At 38.5% G+C, this 23,144-nt stretch overlaps 2 protein-coding genes across 5 annotated transcripts in view; one reads left to right on the top strand and one right to left on the bottom strand.

Annotated features, from left to right (window-relative positions):
* The first annotated feature begins 500 nt into the window (after positions 1-500).
* LOC118233430 (ethanolaminephosphotransferase 1-like) lies at positions 501-16,984 on the top strand. Of its 2 annotated transcripts, XM_035429204.1 has the most exons (10): positions 504-697; positions 2,522-2,590; positions 5,045-5,153; positions 5,442-5,516; positions 6,927-7,192; positions 8,321-8,429; positions 10,027-10,075; positions 10,727-10,907; positions 11,372-11,554; positions 12,318-16,984. In XM_035429204.1, the coding sequence occupies exons 1-10, from the start codon at positions 641-643 to the stop codon at positions 12,381-12,383; spliced, it is 1,164 nt and encodes a 387-aa protein (XP_035285095.1). In that variant the 5' UTR covers positions 504-640; the 3' UTR covers positions 12,384-16,984. The 2 variants fall into 2 exon arrangements, with proteins under 2 accessions (XP_035285096.1, XP_035285095.1); XM_035429205.1 differs by lacking the exon at positions 12,318-16,984 and having other exon boundaries at positions 501-697; positions 11,377-11,548.
* A 752-nt stretch (positions 16,985-17,736) lies between these two features.
* The window catches only part of mapre2 (microtubule-associated protein, RP/EB family, member 2), a 39,333-nt gene continuing 33,925 nt past the window's right edge, over positions 17,737-23,144 (bottom strand). For all 3 annotated transcript variants that reach the window (XM_035429208.1, XM_035429206.1, XM_035429207.1), the window contains 2 exons: positions 21,752-21,910; positions 17,737-19,055 (listed from right to left, as the gene is read on the bottom strand). In XM_035429208.1, coding sequence (XP_035285099.1) covers positions 18,978-19,055; positions 21,752-21,910 — 237 coding nt within the window. In that variant the 3' untranslated portion in view covers positions 17,737-18,977. The remainder of the gene's footprint in view (positions 19,056-21,751; positions 21,911-23,144) is intronic.

The raw sequence follows: 23,144 nt of genomic DNA on the forward strand, positions 1-23,144 counted from the left end.
TTTCAAGTTAAGGCCTCTGAGGAACCCTCGTTTATTCCTCAGAACGTTTGTATGTCGCTCTGGATGAGAGCGTCTGCTTAAGGACCCCCAATGTTTAGAAAATGGAATACGCCCTTTCCCTTCATTAAATGTTTTTCACTGGCAACATTGCTGTCGTTTTAACAGGATATTTTTTTCACAGAATTGTTCTCGCAGCAAGTAAATCTTTTTTGGTCTCATAATTGCAACACGTGACCCCTTCAAGTCAGAAGAGTGAACGCATAGCCTACCTCTGAAAAACAATAAATACATTTGTGATTAACTAAATATGTCAAATAATTGACAAGCGCGTAAAATGTCGGCCTGAAAACCATTACATTGGACATTTCCCGGTGACATTTATAAGTGACACGCCACCCCTATTGTAACTCGGAGAAATTCGTTAACTGGCTGCCACGCCTAACTTCTAAGAACAGTGAAATTCAGGTTATTCTCCACCTGGTTCCCAATCAGGAAGTGACGTAGCCGATGCACGACTTGATATTCGCTGCTGTGGAGATTCGGGCAGATGAAATCCTGAATGCGTCTCTGTCACGCCCCACCAACATCGGGAAACATAGGCTAACGTCTGCGAAAACTGGAAAACACAAACACCTGAAATATGTTTAACTACAATTATGTTACGTCGCAGCAACTTGCTGGTTTCGACAAATACAAGGTAAAAATTTAGAACTTGAAATGAAACACTTATTCGAGGGTGCATTTTGTATGACAGTGCTGCCGCATGTGCCCGAAAATGATATTGCTAGCAGATAATTGGTGCTAAGTACAGCAATTTAACGTTGGGGTAAATTTGAGACACTAGATGCATTTACATGAAGAGAAGAATTCTAATATAAAAAAAAGAAATCGTGTACTATATGGAAACCATTACAAGCAGTTGTTCTCCATCAGATCCGGAGATGATGGTGACATGGACGTTTGGTGTCAGGATGTGTTAGCCACCAGGCTGCTGTTTTCATGCAGTTCCTTCGAGATGCTGTTATAGTTATTTGATTGCAAGCTTGTCTTGTTTTTAGTGAAGATGGCAGAATTTGATATGGCGCTAAACATTCGCATATGTAACGTTTGTGCAATATTAGGAATTATAGTGTGAGATCTGGGATTCCAGTTTAATGAGTACAATGACCCAATTTTTAGTAGGCTAATGGACTGTATCTTCGTAAATTTCACTTTATTATAGCTTTAAAATGTAAATTTTGCCTACAGCTGCTTGCTGAACTGTGGGTTTTACATGTGCAGGCTAATACTGCGCAAAATGTAGCATTCCTTATTTGGTTTGTTCTAATGTTGCTATAGTTACAGTCAGTAGAACGTAAAACTGACAATAACTTGCATTAGGGTAGGGTACCTACCATGTCAACGATGCGAGACATTACCAACATGATAGCTGCAGCCTTTCATCGTCATGTGTTGCAATAACTTGATATTCTTACCGAACTGTAAGAACCTTAAATTGTTACATTAAAATGGTGGTATTTTAGACTCAAATCAATTTATAGAGTAGTCAAACATTAAATAGTTGGAGAACTTTATGTTTCTGTTTATTATTTGGCATCCATTTATCCTGTGAATCTTGTGTGCAATAAAAATGTTGTTGTCAACTTTGTGGGTGTGTGTGCGTGTTTATATAAATATACATATAATTGTATTGTTTGTCTAATTACAATTCGTATGAAATACAAAAAATAGTTAAAAAAAAGGTTTATGCTCAGACGCAGAACAAGGCTGTTTTCTTTGTTACAGTCATCTTGGTTTATGTTTCTTCTACATAGTTCTGTGGTGCAGTGGCTTCATATGAAATTTTTAGCCTCACAACTGTTGTGATCATTTTCTGTGCCACTTGAGAAGAGTTAGCCGCACAAGTGGAAAAAAAGAAACTGTACAGACCGTAACAAACATAAGTTATGCTTTAGGCATATGTAAACTGTCTTTTTGTTATTACAATCAGTCTTTCAATCCACCCGTTTTAAAAATGTAAAGAAAGGGGAAAATAGGCAATAGGCACGTATTACTGTCTCTGTATAAAAAGGTTTGCACCTGCCTCCTTGGTGCACCCTGCATCAAATTTACTTGACTTGGATGTTGAGCCTGCATTGGGTGTACCCCTGCTTGGTTTGCACTGTCTTTTTGATAAAATATTTTTTTCTGACTTGATACTGGCCCATTTCGTGTCCTTTTCAACTTTTCAGTCTGCAGTCCAGAGCTGCACAGTAATCGGATTTTAGAGGATTAGACCACTTACTGTACTTAGCTGGTACTGGCAGACTGCAAGTTTGGGCAGTGAGACAGGGACCATTCTTAAGCCCTCTACTGGCATTCCGCACTGGATTCCACACTGGACCATGGTGCCCATACGTACACTGAAATCTCTCACTTTAGCAGGATAAACCACCAGACAGCCTGTTGCTGAGGTAATGGCAGCTGTTGTAGCATCACTAAGTAAGGACTCATGTTAACCTGAGGTTTGTTTTTATTGCAGTACAATGCAGTGGATACCAATCCGCTATCGGTATATGTTATGCAGCATCTGTGGAACAGGATTGTGAAGGTGGGTTGATTTTATTTTTTTGAACTCTGATGTACTTTAAGCACTATGCTTTTTACTGTGTCACAACATGTCATGATCATGCATGCAGAATTCAGTCAGTCTCAGTTACTCAGTCACTCAGTCTAAAAGGTCAGTTCATGGGCCCGGGCATGATTTATGACCAGAAGCTATGCTTATCCAGGTCCTAAAATAGAATGTATGTTTAAACTTTAAGTTTAAGACAGAACCAGTGCTCTGCTACAGAAAATATTGTCCAAATTGTATAATGTTGTCATTGAAATATTTTGAGTTTGGATAACAGGTCCCCCTTATGGCGTATTTAGTAATTTATGGCTTATTAGTATGTGGGGAAAAATTTAATTGGGGACAGGCCATTTTGAATCTCAGCATATAATTTCACAAGGAAATCAACAATAGTTCTGCAGTGACCAGAACCTAATCTGAATTTACAGAATAACATATTCTATAAAACATAGTTTTTAAACACATACTTAACTCTTCCTATACATATCCATGATGTTCTTCTGACAACAATGATTATATTTTATTGGCTGGCCATTTGCCCAGTTTCTATTTAAAGAAATTGTCAGATCGCACCCCTAGTTAATGATTTGCTCTAGTCATTGTTCTGATGATTTTTCCTCTTCTACAGTATGGTTTACAGTCCCATTGCCTGTGATGGAAGAAATTGACTTTGTTTAACCAAAGTATCAAACTAAAATTTTAAAGAGATATGTGCAATCATACATTTTGATCTTCAGTATCTATTTCAGCTTTTCTACTTTATGCTTTTTGGGTCCTTTCTGATACATAATTTAGCCACTGAATCTCATGTAACATTGTCTTTAGAAGAGGCAATTAGATCAGTGGAGAATACAGAAAATTCTGAAATGAAACTTTATATCTATCCTGGTTTTCAAATGAGATTTTCTTTTGTTGGGTAGGTCCAGTTTTGTGGAAGTAGTATTTGTCTTTTGTACATAGAGAAACTACCAAGGCCAGATTTATTCGTAAAATAAGAAGACAGTGCCTAAGACTTGTGGAACATACTGCAAGGATCAGGAATATTTACTGAGTTCTGGGATGGTGACCTGCTGTACATCTCTTTATTTCAAAAGTTATGTTGTCTTTATACAGTGCACTCCAAAAGTATGAGAACGGTAGTTAAATCTGTTATTTTTTCTATATACTTAAGCATTTGGATTTGAGTTCAAAGGATGAATATGTGACAAAATACAGACAGTCAGCTTTTATTTCATGGTATTTACATGTGTATACAATATGTTTTAACCATTTTACAGAAACAGCTGTTTTTGTGTTGAACCCCCCAATTTTCAGCTGTGCAATAGTAAGGTAACAAATGACTGACAGGTGTTAACAGTTGCTCAGGTATTTCCTTTTGCACGGATTGTTCACACACAAGAGAGCAGTGAGTGTCTACTCTTGGTATTATCCTTTGCTTTCACCTGTGGGGATTATATTTAGAGTCCATGGCATACATCTTCATTTACTTGTGCTTTTGTCTCATTCATCTTTTGGTCTCAAAATACTAATGTCTTAAATATGTAGCAAAGATGCCACATTTGACTCTACTCTTTACATACTTGGTGGGCATTGTATGTGTCAAATTGACAAATGGCAGAGTTACTGTTAGTTTAGTGACACTAAACAAACGCTTTGAAGCCACAATGAGAAAAGCTATACACACTTTTATATATGGCGCTGTTCAGATCTATGATTTTGGCCAAGGTCACCACTGAGAAGAAGCAAGAGAGGGATGGCCAATGGGATGAGCACAGTGTCCACACAGTGGTCATGGGAGTTGAAGTATCATATAGTATCACCGTGAATAGACTGAAGTATTTCAGATGCTTTTTGTAAACTACAATATATACTTTTCCATAGAAAATGCTGCCAAAAGGTCACTGGCCAAAGAGTCTAGTTGAGTGAACGAGTATACAAGTTACACACCACTGTCTTGACTAAAATGAATGGAGAAGGCATAACTAAAACTAAAATGCATTTTAGTCAAAATGTGCAACTAAGCAACTGCAACAAAACTCTTCTGGGTCTGTTTTCCTTTCGTCGTATTTTCCTCATTTAAAATGCAAAACAAATCACTCATTGTTTCAAAAAGACATTTTTGTCACGTCTTTGTCATTGTCATAAAAAAACTAGGTGTTGATGAAAAATGTAGTCATAGTTTGACGAAAACAACACTGGCTAGAGTGCAGCAGCATACTAACAGGAGTGACAGTTGATGAAAGTATAAACCACATATCCATATAACCAGTCACAAGAGATCAACTAGCTCGCTAAATAGCTACCTGAATGGCATAATATGCTGTTTTCACTGGTTTATTTTTCACTGCAAGAATTTCATCAGTTTTCTCTGAGTAAAATCGCATTAAGGGCAATAAAAAACTGATGAGCTCATATTTTCATCTTTTGCAGGTAGTGCCCCTGTGGATTGCTCCAAATTTATTAACATTTACTGGTTTTTTACTGATTTTAAAGAACTACCTTCTGCTGTCATTTTATGACTGGAATTACACTGCATCAGGTAATGCATTTGGTATGGATAGTGTTTTAATTATTTTTATCAATAAGGATCAACGTTTGAATACTAATATTATGAGGGCCTATTCTAATATACACTATGTAGGGCATTGTTAAAGGATAGATGGTAAGAGACTCCTTATATATACATTAATATGTTCAAAACATAATAAATGTTATTAGTGTGGCCAGAGATATGGACAGTTTATAGATACATGTGTATGATATGCAGTATGTGTACACGCCTGCCCGCATACACAAGTAGATATTTATAGTGTATTGTTTGAAACAGATCCTGATTCGCAGCATGTTCCGGGTTGGGTGTGGAGTGTGTCTGGCTTGACTACATTCTCAGCATATGCTTTGGGTAAGACTGAGGAAAATAGATGATATTCCTGTGTTCTGTTCATAGTGTTCAAAATGATGAATTAACCTGCCTAAGGACCAAAACAATTAAATGGGAATACTGTACGCATAGAGTTACATATGATAACATATGATACATATGATAAGATGCATTAGCCAGCTTTTTTTTGTCATAGTTACATTAGGTTTCCTCCTTTCAGTTACACGCAAAGTACACCATCATAAAATGGGACCAAATTATTTTCTGTACACCGCCTCTGACAAAAGCAAAATTTTGTTGGAGAGGTGCAAATTAAAGTTAATTTATTTTATTTTAACAATTAGTTTTAATTAATTGTAAAAATGTGGAAATTGTTCATGCAAAAGATTAGGCAGCACAGTGGTTTGTACTTTTACCTCGCAAGGAGGTTCTGGGCTCGGCTGGATCCTCACTGTGTGGAGTTTGCATGTTCTCCCCATGTTCGAATGGGTTTCCCCCTACACCGAAAGACATGCATGTCAGGTTAGGTATACTCCTGCCATTGCCCTTGACCAAGGCACTGGTCTCAGAACTGGAGTTGCTCCCCAAGCGCTGCACTGTGGCTGCCCACTGCTCCCAAGTAACTAGAATGGAAATGCAGAGGACAAATAACGGAGTTTCACAGGATTCAATGAAGTATATCACTGAAGTGTAACGACACTATAATTTTCTAAATTTGATAGAATTTAAGACAGACTTAACAAAAGCAATAATTGAAAAATTGATTTGATCATGTCACAGAATTGACCTTTTTCCATTCCACAATGCCACTTTTCATAACTGCCACTACACTCTTAAATTGAAATATAAAAATGTTATGAATTATGAAGTACTAATATACATTTATAAATAAGTTAGCATAAGTAAATATCATTAAGCATTAAGTGTCAAGACACTGAGCAAAGGCCATTTGCTTGAATTTTAAATTATTTAATTAATTTAATGGTTTATTTAAGTGAAATTTGGTCTCAGATTTGGCTGCAAATGTAATGCTATCCAGATGAGAAAATGAACATTTTTGTTTCGTAAAACATTTGACTAACTTTATTCAATGTGTACTGTTCATGACATTAACAGAAATTACCTGCACCAAGGAGGCAGGTAAAGGCCTCTTTCATTAGAGTTTGCCATTTTTAGATTGATTTGTGATGCAGATATAATGTGCAGTATTTCAGTGAGGGGGAAAACACGAAAGGGTAGCTGAGAGTTAAGCACTCATTATTATTAATACTGCAGTTTAAATGGCAGTAGATGCAAGGGGATATTGCCTCATAAACCTACCCATTGTGTTCAGACGTAATGGCAATCTTGAAAGCTAATGTCTAATGAATAATAACAGATGTGCATAAAAGCTTTGAAATGTTCAGCGTGTGATGTGGCTCTGTCCCACAGACTCTATAGACGGTAAACAAGCTCGCCGCACCATGTCCAGCAGCCCCCTGGGAGAGCTCTTTGACCATGGCCTGGACAGCTGGGCTAGCTCCCTCTTCAGCCTCTCCCTCTTCTCTGTGTTTGGCGTCAGAGCAGAGAGCGGTGTCTCGGCCTACACGCTGTACTACGTTTTGTGCGTCATCCTGCTCACCTTCATCATCTCTCACTGGGAGAAATATAACACTGGAGTTCTCTTCCTCCCCTGGGGATACGACATAAGCCAAGTGGTGAGTCTTGCCTCATACCCTTCCTAAAACTAAAGTAAAAAAAAAAAAAAAATCTGTTTTAATTTGAATAACGACAGGATTGGAATTTATCAACCAGTTCTGAAGGGCAGTATACAATTTGTTATAACATCACCCCGAGGAGGGAGGGATTGTGTTTGCAGGATGTTCTCTGTGCAGTCATGTAAGAGCTGTTCCTCAGGTCAGTCAGGTGCCTTCTGCTGGCACCAGCTACATAAACAGTGTAGTTTTCACCACACAGCACAGCTGATGAACTGCAGAGTAAAAGGGAGGCACTGGCTGCTTATGCTTCAGAGGAAGCATGTGCTAGTCTGCAGTCTCCCAAAGAGAGGATGCTATTGTTATATGACAGTGGTTGCTCCATGAAATACAAAAAGGTTCCATCTATTAAATTGAGGATTATGTCAATTCAGTTCACATTCTGGCCTTTAATCAGAAAATGGCAAATGTAGTTAAGGACAAAGCTTCCCGATATTGAAGTGGCACTGAGCCAGTAACAGTAAACAAATAGGACAGAGATAATCTATTTTCTCAAAACCTGATATTTAACGGTTGAGCTGCACACAAGATAATGGTAGACATCGCACAATCGCAAGTGAATGACTTCTGTGATCAGAGGTTTTTCAATGCAAATCTAGATATGGTAACAGTTCTACTAAAGATAATTCTTACTTGCCTTATAGCAGGGTTACCCAACTGTTCCTGGAGATCTACCATCCTGATTTGGCACACCAAATTCTACTAATTAGCAGCTAAACAAGATCTTGAGGTGTGTTTTTTAGGGTTGGAGCATATAAGTTAAAAGCTACAGGGCATTAGATCTCCAGGAACAGGGTTGGGCTGCCCTGCCTTATAGAAAAAGCAGTTTACAGGTTCTGCCTGTCTGTTGCAAATCAAGTATATGGGATATGATATATTTATTTATGGTCACAAAGTCAATATATGCAGGATAAGCTTGTTATTTCTTGTCGACCATGTGTTGACCAACATTAGTGCATGACAAGATAGCCATCTTTCAAGGCTGGAAATGAAAGGATATAAGCTGTGCACCACAGGACATCTTGTCAAAGTACTGTTCTTTCTAAAGTTTCTTTTTTCCCCTTCCTTTAGACGCTAACAGTTGTGTATCTGGTGACGGCAGTAATTGGGGTAGAAGCCTGGCACAAGCCTTTTCTCTTCGGATATTTCTTTACGGATATATTAATAGCTATGGCCATAGGTAAGTAACATTACTCTCAGTGCATATGTCCCTACGTTAGGGATCATTTAATTTCACTGTAACCTTTGTACTTTCATGACCTTCCTTTTATATTGCCGCTACAATGTTGTCAATGTCCGCTGTAGTTCACAAATTTGAGAATTGCAACCGAATCATTTAGATTGATCACATATATCAGATATACTGAAAAATGTTTATCTCTGGTCTTTACAAACACTATGAGAAAATATGTGCCTTTTGTGATTGTGACTTTACAATCACTATAGTTATTCCAACAGATTGTTCTGTATCTGATTTAGTCATGGTGTGAGCCACTTCTTTGCAGGGAGAATATTGCGGAAATGTGACGTTGGTTCAAATGAGAAACAGCTGGTCTGACTGTGGGAGCTTCTGCTCTACATCTGAATTGCATTACAGCACCCCAGCACATCAGTATGGCCTTTGTTTTCTATTGGAGTGGAATCTCATGCCAGGGTAGTCTGGTGGTCAAGGCAGGAAAACAAAGAAATGCAAAGAAATGCCAATGCAATTTATATGAATTTTGAATGCAGTGGTATTTGTAAGCCTTCCTTAGTGCTGCACCAGCTTCTGTCAGTTTGTATGCAGATAAGCAAATGAGCTCCTTCAAAGCTCGGAAGCTTAGCCCCTTTTGGATCTGGTATTCAGAGTGCATGACTGGCTGTCATGTCTCCTACCTTTAACAGGATTTTTCCTGTTTGTGAATGAGAAACTCCACTGGTTTATCGACAGTCTGCATACACAAGTGATTCTCAACCTCCAAGGATAGTGATCCTCTTAATTAGGAATTGCATTTTCTTATCCACACCATCCGTGCCGAGCCTGTGTCAAGATTGGCTTGCTTGCCCCCTTGGCTGAAAGGCAGGTTTTCAGTGGGCAGGGTTATCTGGGTACAATGTACGTCACTAAAACACTAAGAACGGCGGAATCCTTTCTACTTGTAATATGTGAATGATGTTCTTAGAACCTTTGTGCAGGTACGCCAAGTTGGAAATGCCCAAGCATTTTGCCTTCTCTGGATGCCAGTATGCTCTTTTCTTTTCCAATATAATGGAGACCCACAAGAAATGTGTTTAGTTTCTGGAGGCCCACGAGTAATGCACTATTGCAAAGGTTTACAAAGGTTTATGAGATGGAAGTACTTTAAAATGGAGGAAGCTGTGTCCGATAGATTTAAGATGAATGCACCAGGTCTGAACTGAAAGGTCAAAGTTATGCTACCATTCCTGCCTGTCTTGGTTTTCTGTCCTTCTGAATTCTAAATGTATTCTTTCTTCCTGTGCAAGTATTGATTTTTAATCCATTAAAACTATTTTTACACGATTTATGTCGGCTAACTGGCAACATGGGCCACTAGAGACCTGTCTGCCAGTGTCTCCTTTGCCTTCTTGGAGAAATGCTTTCAGCAACAGTGCAAGCATTCTGTGATCTCACGTGTTCGCTGAGCAAGAGCACGGACAAGCAGCATGCACAGTCACTGGCGTGAGCATTCACTGACAGCGCGTGTTCACTAATGATGCGAGTGTTCTCTGATGGCGTGAGCGTTCACCATCAGCGTGGGGGTTTGTCTCTTTTCCAGGCTGCAGTGCCGTTCTCTCTGTGCCACAGACACTGTACAACATCCATCTGTGAGTAACCTTCACTCATTCATCTTACTCTCTGTAACACAATGCAATGCAAGTTATCCTTTTAAATACTCTCTGTGTATGCCCCCGCACATTGTTTCAAGATTTTTCTATGGTTTTTATTAGTTGACCACAATTTTTCTTAACTATTCCATGGGTTGAAGTGTAGATGTATTTTGCAGTGTAAGATTTTGGGATGTTTGCATGAACTAGAATACATCGCGTTATCTAACACTGCTTAAAGTGATTATGCTCCAGAATTTTCATTTTAAACTTTGCATTACAAAATTCTGTTACAGTCCTTGATACTCAAGGAAATGCACATAAATTTTGCAGATCCATGCATTTAATTATGAACTGCAATAAGCCACCTACATAAAGGAAAATACGACATTGGAATTGGCAGACTTTAGGTGGACTTTTGCCTTTTGGTTTTGTTGACTGAACTACCTTGAAATTGCTTCCATACAGTAATTTATCGATCCATTCAAAGATTTTTCAATATATTTGACCTGTTTTCTGTGCATATCCCACTATTTGACTACTTCAACCCAATAATCAGATCCTGGTGGAGCAGGCTCATGTTTACCACAGTGCATAGGGTAGCTGTCCTGGCTGCTCCTCAGCAGGTTTCTAACTGGGGTATCTCTCCAGGGCTCACAGGAGAGAGGCACTCCTCAGGACCTCACTGTATGAAGGGCTGCTGCCCCTCTTATCTCCCGGTCTGCTCTTCACCCTCCTCACCACGTGGGTCCTGACCTCACCCAGCGAGATACTTGTCCACAATCCCAGAATATTCCTCTGGATGACTGGAGTGGCTTTCTCCAACGTCACAGTAAAAAACCTTTCTTTACCGTCATCACAGCATTATCTCATTTAGGTTTCTCAGAGAAACTCAATCAGTTGGACAAAACAGCTGCTGAATTTCTTTTTTTGTTTAACTTTTTACCTGTGCATATTTGAGAATGGAATGTACTGATGCAGTTCTGCTTTAATTATATACTGCCCTACTTTCTTTTCCTTGCATTGTTAAGACATGGCTATTTGAATATTTAACATAATAAAAGTCCTGCATTCCTTACTGTATGTACAGTTCACAAACTACCATAGTAGATAATAATGAAAATCATTCAAATAAATTATGAGTAAGAAAGCAAAAAAAAAAAAAAAAAACTAATAATGTTGAGACAAGTTGGATTGATGGAGGATCTGTGCAAAAGACCTGGAAATGCTTCTGTGGTATTCCTTCAGTTCAATGCTCAGAGTTTACCCCCATTGTACGTTCCTTCTCTCGTGAAGTGCAGACTCATCATTTGCCAAATGACCAACACAAGGACTGAGGCGTTCCACTGGCTTCTGCTTCCATTGGCTGGAATCAGCGGCGGAGTCGCTACAGGGATTCTGGTGCAGAGCGAGTTCCTCTGCCTCGTGGCCTACAGTATCCTAGTCACTGTGGCCCATGTTCACTACGGGGTCTGTGTGGTGAGTGTTTTCATAATACTTACACAGATTTCTCTCGATTCAGGATGCACACAAGGAAGATCCAGGTAGTTTGCGGTTAGAACAGTCCAACTGTTGTGTAGCTGAAAACAGGTCGTTGATTCCATCTTGGTTCATCACTTGGCTAGAAAACAAAACAGTAAAATGGTACACAATTGTAGTTGTAGGTAGTTAGGAACAAGTTCAAGAAAACCCACTAAAAACAGCCATAAGAATAAAATGAAATGGAATCAAAAGTACAGCTAGAGTCAACATAACTGTATTTTAATCTCAAACAATTCTAGGGTCTTAGACTGTGACATCTAAAGAAGCTGTTCCATGCATTGATAACTATGTGTAGTAATTCTAATTTTGGCATAGAAAAACATGAGACACTCTTCTTAAGCCACATGCTTACAACATGGGACCAGCCATTTCCTATATCCTTTCTTGTCCGTATATACGTTATAGTTTTGGTTACCAAAACTCAAGTGCACCATTTTATTTTACCAACCTCCTTTGACTTGTACTTTTGGTCATATATCCCAACATACAGTATTGTTTACCATATCTGCTTCTGCAAAAGCATAGAAAAGCATCCTTTTTTTAGAATCTTTTACAAGCCAAGTTATTGAGCAGCTGGTGGTACTCTGTTCATGCTTGTTTATTTAGAACCCTGAAATGCAGGATATCTCTGCCTAATTACAATGGAAATATGATGATGCATTTTCTTCATTTTTACACTCATATACTTCTTTACTTTTAGGGGAAACAGCTGAGTAAACACTTGAACATTTACATCTTCTCTTTGGGTAAACGGCATCAGGAATAATTTCGCCCTCTTACCTAGAGCAGCCACGAGGACTTCAATCAAACTCTACTGTTACAAACCGGAACAAATTAAAGCTACCATACGACAAAGACGAAAGGGATATGGGACTAGGCTAGTCTGAAATGTTGTGTCTGAGGAAGGTGTTGCAACGTCTCAGGTAAGCAATTGAGGACAAAAGTTACTTTTAAACTTTTAAGGGGGCATCTGCAATTATTACTCCTGAAAATAAGAACACTGGTAATAGTACATTGACATTGCAAAATACAAATATTGCTAATCTAATACGGAGAAAAAAATGAAAAATTATTCATTTGGGCTACAGAGAAAACACTTAATTGACTTTCCTCATTGATAGAATGGCAATAGTTACATTTCCATTAGTGTGAATTTATGCAAATTTATGAAAGGGGGGTGTTGATGTCAAGTTTGCAGTCATGAAAATGAAAGTTAGTGAAGTGATAGTTTTTACATTTTTATAAAGTTGACTAACTGGACAGTTTGGGAAAATATGAAATGACCTCACATATTGTAATGAAATGATATATGAATGAATGGGTGACTGCAACATGCAGCTTGAACGAACCATGTTGTACCATTTTCCAACAAAAACAACTTTTGTGCACAAGCATTTGTGCTCAGAATGAATTTGCCACTATGTTCTCATGGAAATGTAGCTACTGAAAACAATGCTAAATTGATTTTTTTGAAAAGCTTAATTTCAGTTGATAGCAGTTCTTTGAGTGCTTACTGTACTCCTAATGGAATATCACATCGTACTCAGGAACTTCAACAGATTTAGAATCTATTGCCCTCTTCTATGTCAACAACCACTGTGGCATTTTTGAAATTGGTAAACCCATTAACTACTGCTTACATCTAATGGCAAAGAGAACATAGCTGCTTGTATTGCATTAACTCAGCTTGCGCTGTCCAGCTTCAAAAGCTCTAGAAGTACAAAGCTTGAGAAACTCTAATTGCACTGCGTCTTCCATGTCTGAGAGATATGATATAAGCAATATGAGTGTGGCAAAATGGAAAGACAAAGGATATCCAATTTGTACAGTACTATTCCAAGTGATCAATGTCAAAACACAATTTTGAATTAGAAAGTGGGCTGTAACTAATTGACAAGAGATTTTTGAGACTTGTCATTTCACTAATAGGCAGAAGTAGATACAACAGCATTCCACTGCCAGCACTTCTTAAATCCTGTTCTGCAGAATGCGACTGTCATTTTCTGGAGAAATATGGGGAAAGTCCAGACCTGGTTTTCATGCATGTACTATTCATTTGCAGTTTCAGACCTTTTTTTTGTTTTTGTTAAACCTCTGGTTCCTTGAAACGTGTTTTAATACTGCTGAATCACTGACAACATGCACTGCTTCTAAAAACAGAACATTCTGCAGCACCATGGGCTTTTAAATGAGGAGATATTGCTTCTCTCAGCTCAGCTAGTGGACTGCAGAGTGAAAAGATGCAGGGCTGACAGTGCGTGCTTTAAAGAAGGTGCACGCTTGCCTGCGATCTCCTGAACTGACAGATGACGTTACAGTGTTGGAACCGGCCTATCCACTTGAATGAACATTCAAAACGGGGAGAAAAAATTTGGTTTGGGGGAAGGTACAGTGGCCCCAAAAAGTATTTGGACACTTAAGCCACGCTTAAAAATGTATGGATTTCATTGAATTAAATAACAAATTTTTAAACCAAGTAGCATTTATGTTAAAGACCGATACCTAAAGCACACTTTTCAAGCAAAACATTTCACAAAAAGATGTTTGTTAGGTTTTAAATTATAAAACAATAGACATACTGTTCCAAATTAAGACAAAAAAGTATTTGGACACTCAAACCCATACTGATTGTGAAACTTAGTGGAACATGTCCATGGTTAATTTGATGATGAACTACACTTGTGGTTGGAGCACCTGTGTGAAATTAAGGATAATTGACTCATCTACCCACTATAAATGATCTTGGAGCAGTTGTTTAGAAGTAATGCAAAAATGGCTAAGAAAAGTGAAGTTCTGAGAAAAGGTCTAGAGTCATGTGTTGGCACAAAGAAGGCAACTCTATTCGACAGATCAGCAAAAAACTTAATCTCCCATCTTCCACAGTTGGATATATTGTAAAAAAAATTCAAAGATGAAGGACTTGTGAATGAGAACAGAAAGCGCAGAGGCAGACCCAGAAAGACCACCATCAAATTGGACAGGATAATTGTAGATAGCATCAAGAAAAACAGGCGAGAAACAGCAGCAAGGATTGCCTCAGACATCAACAAGAATTACCAGATACAACTCAGTTCACAGACTATTCGAAACAGGATCAATGAGCATGGGTACAGAGGGAGAGTAATGCGGCGAAAACCATTCATTAGCCTAAAGAATAGGAAAGCCAGGGTAAAATTCACAAAAAAACATACGCACAAAGACGGCAGCTTTTGGAGAACTGTCTTATTTTCTGATGAGTCCAAATGTAACCTCCATGGATCTGATGGCAGAGCATTTGTGTGGAGAAAGCCAGGAGAAGTATTCCAACCCGACTGCACTTAAGGTACTGTAAAGCATGGAGGTGGAAATGTGAAAGTCTGGGGCTGTTTTTCTTACAGTGGTGTTGGCGAGCTTGTGTGCATTGATGGAATCATGAACTCTGAAGTATACAGATGCATTTCGGATGCAAACTTACAGAAATCAGCAAAGAAATTATTCAAACGACAGAAGTGGATCTTTCAGCAGGATAACGATCCAAAACATACCAGCCGCCTGTTGAAAGAATACTTTGCCAAAAAGAAAATTTCAGTCTTAGAATGGCCGTCCCAGAGCCCTGACCTAAACCCTATAGAGCATCTATGGGATGCAATGGAGAAGAAAATGTCAGGCTGTTGATGCACTCCTGTGGATGAATTGAAAGCTTTGCTGGCTGAAACGTGGAGGAAACTTTCACTACAGCTGTTCATGAAACTAACTGATTCCATGCCCAGACGTTGTCAAGAAGTTTTGCAAAGTAAAGGGTGGCAAACTAAACACTTAAACTGTGATATTTATTGAAGGCATTATTGAGTGTCCAAATACATTTTTTGTCTTCATTTTCAACAGTATATCGATTGTTTTATTGGTTTGCTTGAAAAGTGTGCTTAAGGCATCTATCTTTAACATAAATGTTATTTGGTTTGACATTTTATGTCATTCAATAAAATTCATACATTTTTAAGCATGGCTTCAATGTCCAAATACTTTTTGGGGCCACTGTACATCGAGGTTTGCATACACCCTTGATGTGTACCCTGGATGAATCCTGGAGTAGCCATTTCCTCCAGATGTTTCCTGCCTAAGAATCGATCATACATCATCCAGATACACATGGACAATGTAGGTCAGGAAGCCCTTGCTTTCTTTGTGTGATTTTAAATGGACATTTTCATTATCATTAGTGAAGTGAATAGAACCAGAATATCCAGTGGGGATCCTCAGTCTCTGCCAAGCAGAAAGGCTGATGGAAACCCTTGGCTAAGCGAGGGAGGAATCCTTCAGTCAGATCTAAACTTGAGATGCTCCTATTTACAAAGGAAAATATACATTACAAAAATACCGGCCAAACAAAATACAGAATTTGGTCATTTCCACAGGATGGAAATGATTTTGGATCGCAATATGGAACATAAACATTTATTTGCCGTTTGAAACTATTGCTGTGGGAACATATGGGTAACCCTTGGGTCTGTTAGTAAAAGTGCTCACCCCCAGAGCACGCTAAACACTATAGCCTGTATATCTCTGCCAAGCCATTATTAACTGGGTATGACAGGTAATCCATGACTCCAGGACGCAATGGGCTTTTCCCACCATGGGAAGAGTGGATTTAAATCAGCCTGGGTCATTAAGTTAACATTGAGTAAGTGCTACTTACCTACTCATTAGACACCAACGGGTTCCTGGTTGTCATCGGTATGTGATCCGCTTCTCTTCCTATGGGTGCTAGCTGTCCTGTAACACAGTGTCGCTTATAGCATAGCACAGCACTTGGTTTGTGGGCACGTTATCGGCTGTCTGCGAAACCTGTGACGAAGCACTGACAGGTAGAGTAAATCTGGCCATTCCAGAAAATGGGGAGAATGAGGAGGAGGGGGGCGTGGGGAACAGGAAACACAAATTATCAAAAGAGCAGATTAATTGTTTGTGGCAAAGTTGAAGTAATCATTTAACAATATGTTCAGTTCAACACTTGAAAACCTGGACAGAAGCATACAAAAGCACATTGTACTGCCTATTAACTGATTTTGAATGTAATTATTTGAATTAGTTGAAATTGTGTTGAAATACCTAAAAATGTTGTTTTGAAAAATGTGGTATGAATAATATTTAATTCTCTAAAAATGTTTGTAGTAGTGACAGATGTTTTATTATATAATTCAAACTTAATATCATGGACCGAGTATTTCCTTTATTGTGTAACTTCGTCATGTTTTGCTTGTAAAATATGTCTACATTGCATTAGAGCTTTTTATTTTCCATTGATATTTTTTGAGGACAGGACATGTCATTGTACTTTTTATTTTTCTCCCCATTTAAAATTTTTACCCAATAAAAAAATAAGTCAGATTTTTGATGCACAGAAATGTTTACTTGCACATGGTTATGCAGTCTGTTACATGTATGGAATGCCACCACCATGCCAATATGCAAATGCATCACAGCGAGGTGTGAATTTAAGACTCATTTTCCCTGACCCAGAAATGGTGGACCTACATTTTTGCTGCAGTATATAGCAAGTTTTACATTTTGTACAAATAAAATACTTCTAATAACGTTGCGGTTAGATACATTGAAGTAATCAATTTGTCACTTTTGAGTACCCTGATTTATGTTAAAGATTTGCCTCCGATAACACTTTATTTAGCTGTATGTTTATCATTTGAGCTGTACTGTATGTACATTACTCATAAGAATCATTTTTTAAGACCAGAAACAGTGAATATTTAAGTGCAGATAAAATAGTTTTAAGAAATTTCATAACATGCTCTTATATCAAACTAACTAACTAAGCAAAAAATAAAGTAAAATACAATCCTATAAACATCATGACAAAGTGCAAATTATTTTCCAAGGAAAATGACCCTGGGTTTCCTCTTCTGCATTAAAACTCTTGGTTATTGACACATCCAGGCAAATGTGAGCCAATAATAAATATATTAATCATGAAACAAAACACAGAACAAAAGTTATAAAATTCAAAATAATACATGAGTAAATTAAACAAAGACCAGAACCAGAGGCAAGACAGAACCGAGGCAAAGCCAAGCCTGAAGTAAGACCGCATGTAAGGGGAGAGAGAACACAACACATAGAGCTGCTACTTTCATTCTTCAAAGGTGTAGGTTTTTATTATAGCAAATCCACCCAAATCTCCTCAGCTTTGAAATGGCAGGTTAAACGTACAAAACACAGCTCACTTAACATAGTTTTTATTAAATATGTAAAAAGATAAAAGCAGGTCAAGTTATTCACATAATAATCGAGGACAAAAAAATTACCAATGCTAACATGCAACAAATTGTGGGGAGCGCATGACGAGTAAGACAGTAAGACGTCTAAGGAATCCCCAATATTTTTTTCTTTTTGCTATTTATAACTATAAACAGTACATTTGTTTACATTCCTTTTCATTTTACACATAATATATGACAAAAGCATTACGGTGAGCTATTGAGTTTAGTAATAGTAAATGCATAATCAAGGAAAGTAGTAATACAATGTACTGGAATACTGTACTGCGTCAAATTCCCAGTGAATGGACCGGTAACAACTTCCTCTATACCTGTGGTTTAAAATTAAATATAAGCATATATCTTACACATGAATTCATCAATTTTTCAATTCCTTGGAATTTTCAATGACAGTCAAAAAATGAAAGGGTTTTACTTACAACCTAAGTTGAATTCCTGATTCATAAACACTGCAGCATTTCTCCCTTCATGTGGAAACAACCTAATCAAATGCACTTCGTTCACAACATTCTGTAAGCATTATACTTTAAACATCCTTTTTTACTTAAAGTATAGTATAAGTTAAATTGTTGTGATGGAAGTAACGTGGGAGGCCTTAAAAAAATAAAAATAAAAAAACTTCAGGGCTATGCTTATTGCATTTTATCACAATGAATAGAGCTGATATGTCGAATCCAATAAGGAAAAATTAAAACTTCAAAGTACACAGTTATTGATGGGAAAGAAGCAGGTAGTGTTCACACTAATACAAACTAACTGACCTAAATACCACATCTCATACCTGAGCTCTGAATGAATCTTCTCCACACCGGAGTGCTTTGCCCTTACTGTCCTGGGATCAGTCGGCGGTGGCCAGAGCAGTATGCTTAGGTGTCGAAATGGTTATAGTGGGGTGCAGCACTTCAACTGTCACAAAAACACAGCAATGCTGAACAGTGGGGGGCATAGAAGGGGGGGTGCGTATGTGCTCAGTCCTCAGGACAAAGAAAATAGATCATGAAAAAATAAAAAGCTGAAAAACAGTTCCCACGGAAACAACGGGCGGGGTGTGATGGCGGCGCTCGGCGCCGCTCCAGCGGCCCCAGCGCTCAGTACTCCTCCTGCGGCTGGGCTTCCTCCTCTTGGGCCTGCTGCTCGGGGTCGTCCCCTGGGTCACCTGCTCCCTCCTGGTGAAACATCAATGGCAGTGGTCTCTTTATAACCATGACTGTCTCTAACTGATGCAATGCATTTGGAGCTGATGCTTTATAGCATAAAAAATGGCTGCTTGGCATTGACTGGGTGAGAGTGCAACAGCTGAGACTGCAGCTCAGAAAGCGATCACTTGCAGAAAGAAAAGCTGCACAACTATTGCAGCAAGATGGGCTGGCATAAACACTCGGGTGTGACCCCTGGGTGGGCCTGAGCTCCCCCACCCCTTACATGAAGGTAATCTTTCATCTTTGAGGATGAAAATATATTGACTGTTTGGTTAATATTTTCAGATTATCTAGAAGTATTTGATTAATTTAGGTGTAATCTTTGATGGCAATCTAAACTACACACGGGTATGTTTAGCTATTTTGAAATGAGCTTTTTTGTCTAATAGCACCACTGAAAAAATAAACATGCTTTTAAATAGTCTCATCTATTGCAATGCTTTGTTTATATTTCTCCACCATTGCACTGTAGCTCAGCTGCAAACTGGACAGAATTCTGCTGCTAGACTATTGATTATGAGTAAGCATTTTTCCCCACACCACCCAAACATAGACTTCACAGCACTGGTTTCCTGCTGCTTTTAGAATCAATTTTTAAGTTTCATTAATGAATACAAGGCCTTACATGGTTTGGTGCTCAATCATATTAGTGAACTTTTAACTCCCTATTGTCCTCAGAGGCCTCACAGGTCTGCCAGTCTTGGGCTTTGGTTCTACCAAAGTCTAGATTAAAATCAAGAGCTGATCGAGCCTTTGCTGCAATGGCCCCTATGCCCTGGAACAGCCCTCCATGCAATATTAGGTCTGTGCTACAGTCTCTGTTTTTAAAAAACTTTTCTTTTTTACACAAAACTGCCTTCTGTAATGACTGATTTGCTGTGCTTTTTCACTTATTTCTCTATGCTTGAAAGGTGCTATATAAACAAAATTTATTACATTATTGTTATTATTATTATAATCACAAGGACAAATCAGTTTCTCTTTATATACAGAAAATCACCAGCACTGAAACCTTACTGAGACGAAGAACTTGTGGTGGGGATGTAAAAAAGGATTTCTTGGCCAGACAAGCTTACATGTGGTGGCAGTAGCAGTCGGTTCAGACGTGAACCAACAACTTAAAATAATATGATGTGGATAAATGGTATAATTTAACGTTTACTATAATTGACACTGGATAGCTATAACATTTGTTTGCAAAGTTATCTAATACTAGACAGCTACAGCACAACAAATTTGTGGGATTGCTGACTTAATGTATTTTTCTAGGGCTAGCTGTCTGGATGCTGTGCTTCAAATGGTTTGTTATTTGGTTAAAATGAATGCATATAATGTTTGGAATTGCTGTTAGCTTGCTAGGTGTATGTATTAGATAACTAACAACTATTATAATCCATTTTAAATTAACATTACAGCTGAGTTTCCTTGTTGGTTTTATTGTTGGGACCAGTCAGCTAGCTAACATTTGATTATGCTAGCTACCTAGCGCTAGTTGGAATTGGAACATTTCTCGTTCGCCTGCACATTGAGTTACACAAAGCACTAATTCCTAGGCTTCGGTCCTGTGCTTAAGGTAAACATGCTACCACAAAAGTACCATAACATAATTTTGCAAAACACCAAAAAATCCATATTATGGCTGTGTCATACCAGTATTCATGTTAATACTGGTGTACCGCCCACCCCTAGAGCTAGGCACATATATATAAAGTCCTATAATCACATTTTTTGATATACCCAGTACAACACACTTTTAAATACAGACACACTTTTTGGCCCATTGATTGGGATGGCAATAACATTGTAACACATGGTAACATGGACAGACTCAACAGCTGCCTATGCAGTACATTAATGCCAGATGATCTGGGCCAGTGTATGGCTGTATGCTACACCTGTCAGACATAGTCACATAGTAAGTTGGCGCCAGCAGCACAACAAGTGCTCTGTGTCATAGCTTCAGCCACACAGTTAATGCACATCATGATTAGCAGAGGATGTCAAGGAGGTCAAGGGCCCATATGGCTGATTTTTAAACTTTTTTAATGGATGCTATATCATGCAGCTTCCAGCGGCCCACTATTACTTGAATAAACACAGAAACCTGAAGAAACACAGAGCTAAGATACTTGAATGAACAAAAACATGAAAGCTCTGCTTTATCTAGTCTAGTTCCTAGAATGAGATGTCGCTTCTGTTGGTTGGGCTCTTCATTTTAAACCTCTGAATAAAAGGTCAATTTCTCCCTGATACTTGGAAGCACTGTTGTTGTTAATGCATGAACTACAAGGAGAAGAGAACCCTGGGAGGTTCGAGACTGGATACTCTCCAGACAAGTAGAAATGCACAGTTAGCAAGCCAAATGTCCTGCTCTCATCATAAAGAATGTTGAAATATTTTTATTTTCTTAACCTTAATGTAAGGGCCTTGCCTCCAGGAATTAATTAACGTGGATACGCCTTTTATCAATACACTTCCCATATACAGTCCCATATCCTTTCCTCTACACAGCAGTATCAAATAAACCACAGCTCTTATATATGGAGAATGAGGAGCACTGTTACAGGTAGATCTGTGGTATGATGAGAAAGAGAAAGATGAAGCTCACGTTCAGTGAGGAATCTGGACAAGCACTTCGCTCTTTCAAGTCCGCTCTGACTTACCTGCTCTTCCGTGGAATAAAGCACTTCCATTAGCTGCTGCACAAACTGGGCACTGTCCTGACCCTGTTCCTGACACAGCAGCTCAATCTCTCTCAGCTTCCCGAAGTAGAAGTCCCTTTCCTTTTCCACACCTTCTAATGCAAGTTTTAATGTGTTCACCTGCCAAAAACAAAATGAACAATAAGGTTAATGTGTGGTTAATGTGACGCACATACACTAAATCCCAACACAAAAAAAAAAATTAATTCTGTTCCCAAGAGCAGAAAAACAAGACCCACTTTCTACAGTCCTTTTGATTTTGGTATATTATATTAGGGATGTGATTTTCAGTTAATTCACAGACAGATAGATGTCAGGTGGATGTCAATCAAATATTCAGCCGGAAAATTGTTGCTGCCCACAAATTTGTTTATTTTTTAATACGGCACAGAACACTGCCGGCAGCTGATTGGCTATATTGGTTTCGGCCCAATGTATTTAAATCCCAAGAAAACATGGCAGCCTGTTCATTAACTCTTATATTCCACCTAAACAGTCCACTAAAATATGATACTGAAAACATCTGAGGTGAGAAATAGACCATGTAATTGCTGAATCTAGGTTCATATTTCATCTGCAACACCTTGTATGACAGTTTGATCAGAATTTCATAAGCTAACGCTGTAGAAATAACAACCATATAGAATACTTTATGCAAATGAGATGGACACACCTACTCCACCCACCCCAGGATTCATTTTTTTTAGAATTGTGTAGTAGGTGGAGCCTGGCTGAAACAGTGAGTGCAGTTACATTGAGGGCAGATATTCTGTGGTCATTGGGGTTATTTCTGTAAGAAACCCCGAGAAGTGCCAAACTCCCAGTCCAATTTGCTCCTTAACCTCTTAGCGCACAGCCCCTAGTGGTGGGCACGCCCGCGTGCATAAATTACTAAACTCAAACATTCGGTGCTACTGCAACCAAAGTGTGAGATGAAAACAGAAACGCGTTGTTTCAGTTTCATTAGTAGACGATACATGACAACTATGCCGAAAACGGAGTTTCGCAGCCCCACCATTGTCGCTCCCGTCGTTCATTTAACACACACCCCCTCCCTGCAGTCTCATCTAAAAAACACCCCCCACCCTTGACATAATGGACAATATTGTCTATCTTGGCATTCATAAAAATATTCTTTCACCACTAAAAAATCGTATTCCGTCATAGCAACAAGATAAACCCGACAATAGCCCTAAGATATGCCTATACAGAAGTGAAAACGCTGCTCACTGAATAACGAAATAAACGAGAAAAAGTTTTTAAAAATGATACCATGTCATTCTACAGTCAATATCTGGGACTAAATATTGAATAAATATAAAACCTTACTGTTGGTTTTACGTGTAGAGATGTC

This window comes from Anguilla anguilla, chromosome 8, assembly GCF_013347855.1.
Source record: "Anguilla anguilla isolate fAngAng1 chromosome 8, fAngAng1.pri, whole genome shotgun sequence".
Lineage (NCBI taxonomy): Eukaryota > Metazoa > Chordata > Actinopteri > Anguilliformes > Anguillidae > Anguilla > Anguilla anguilla.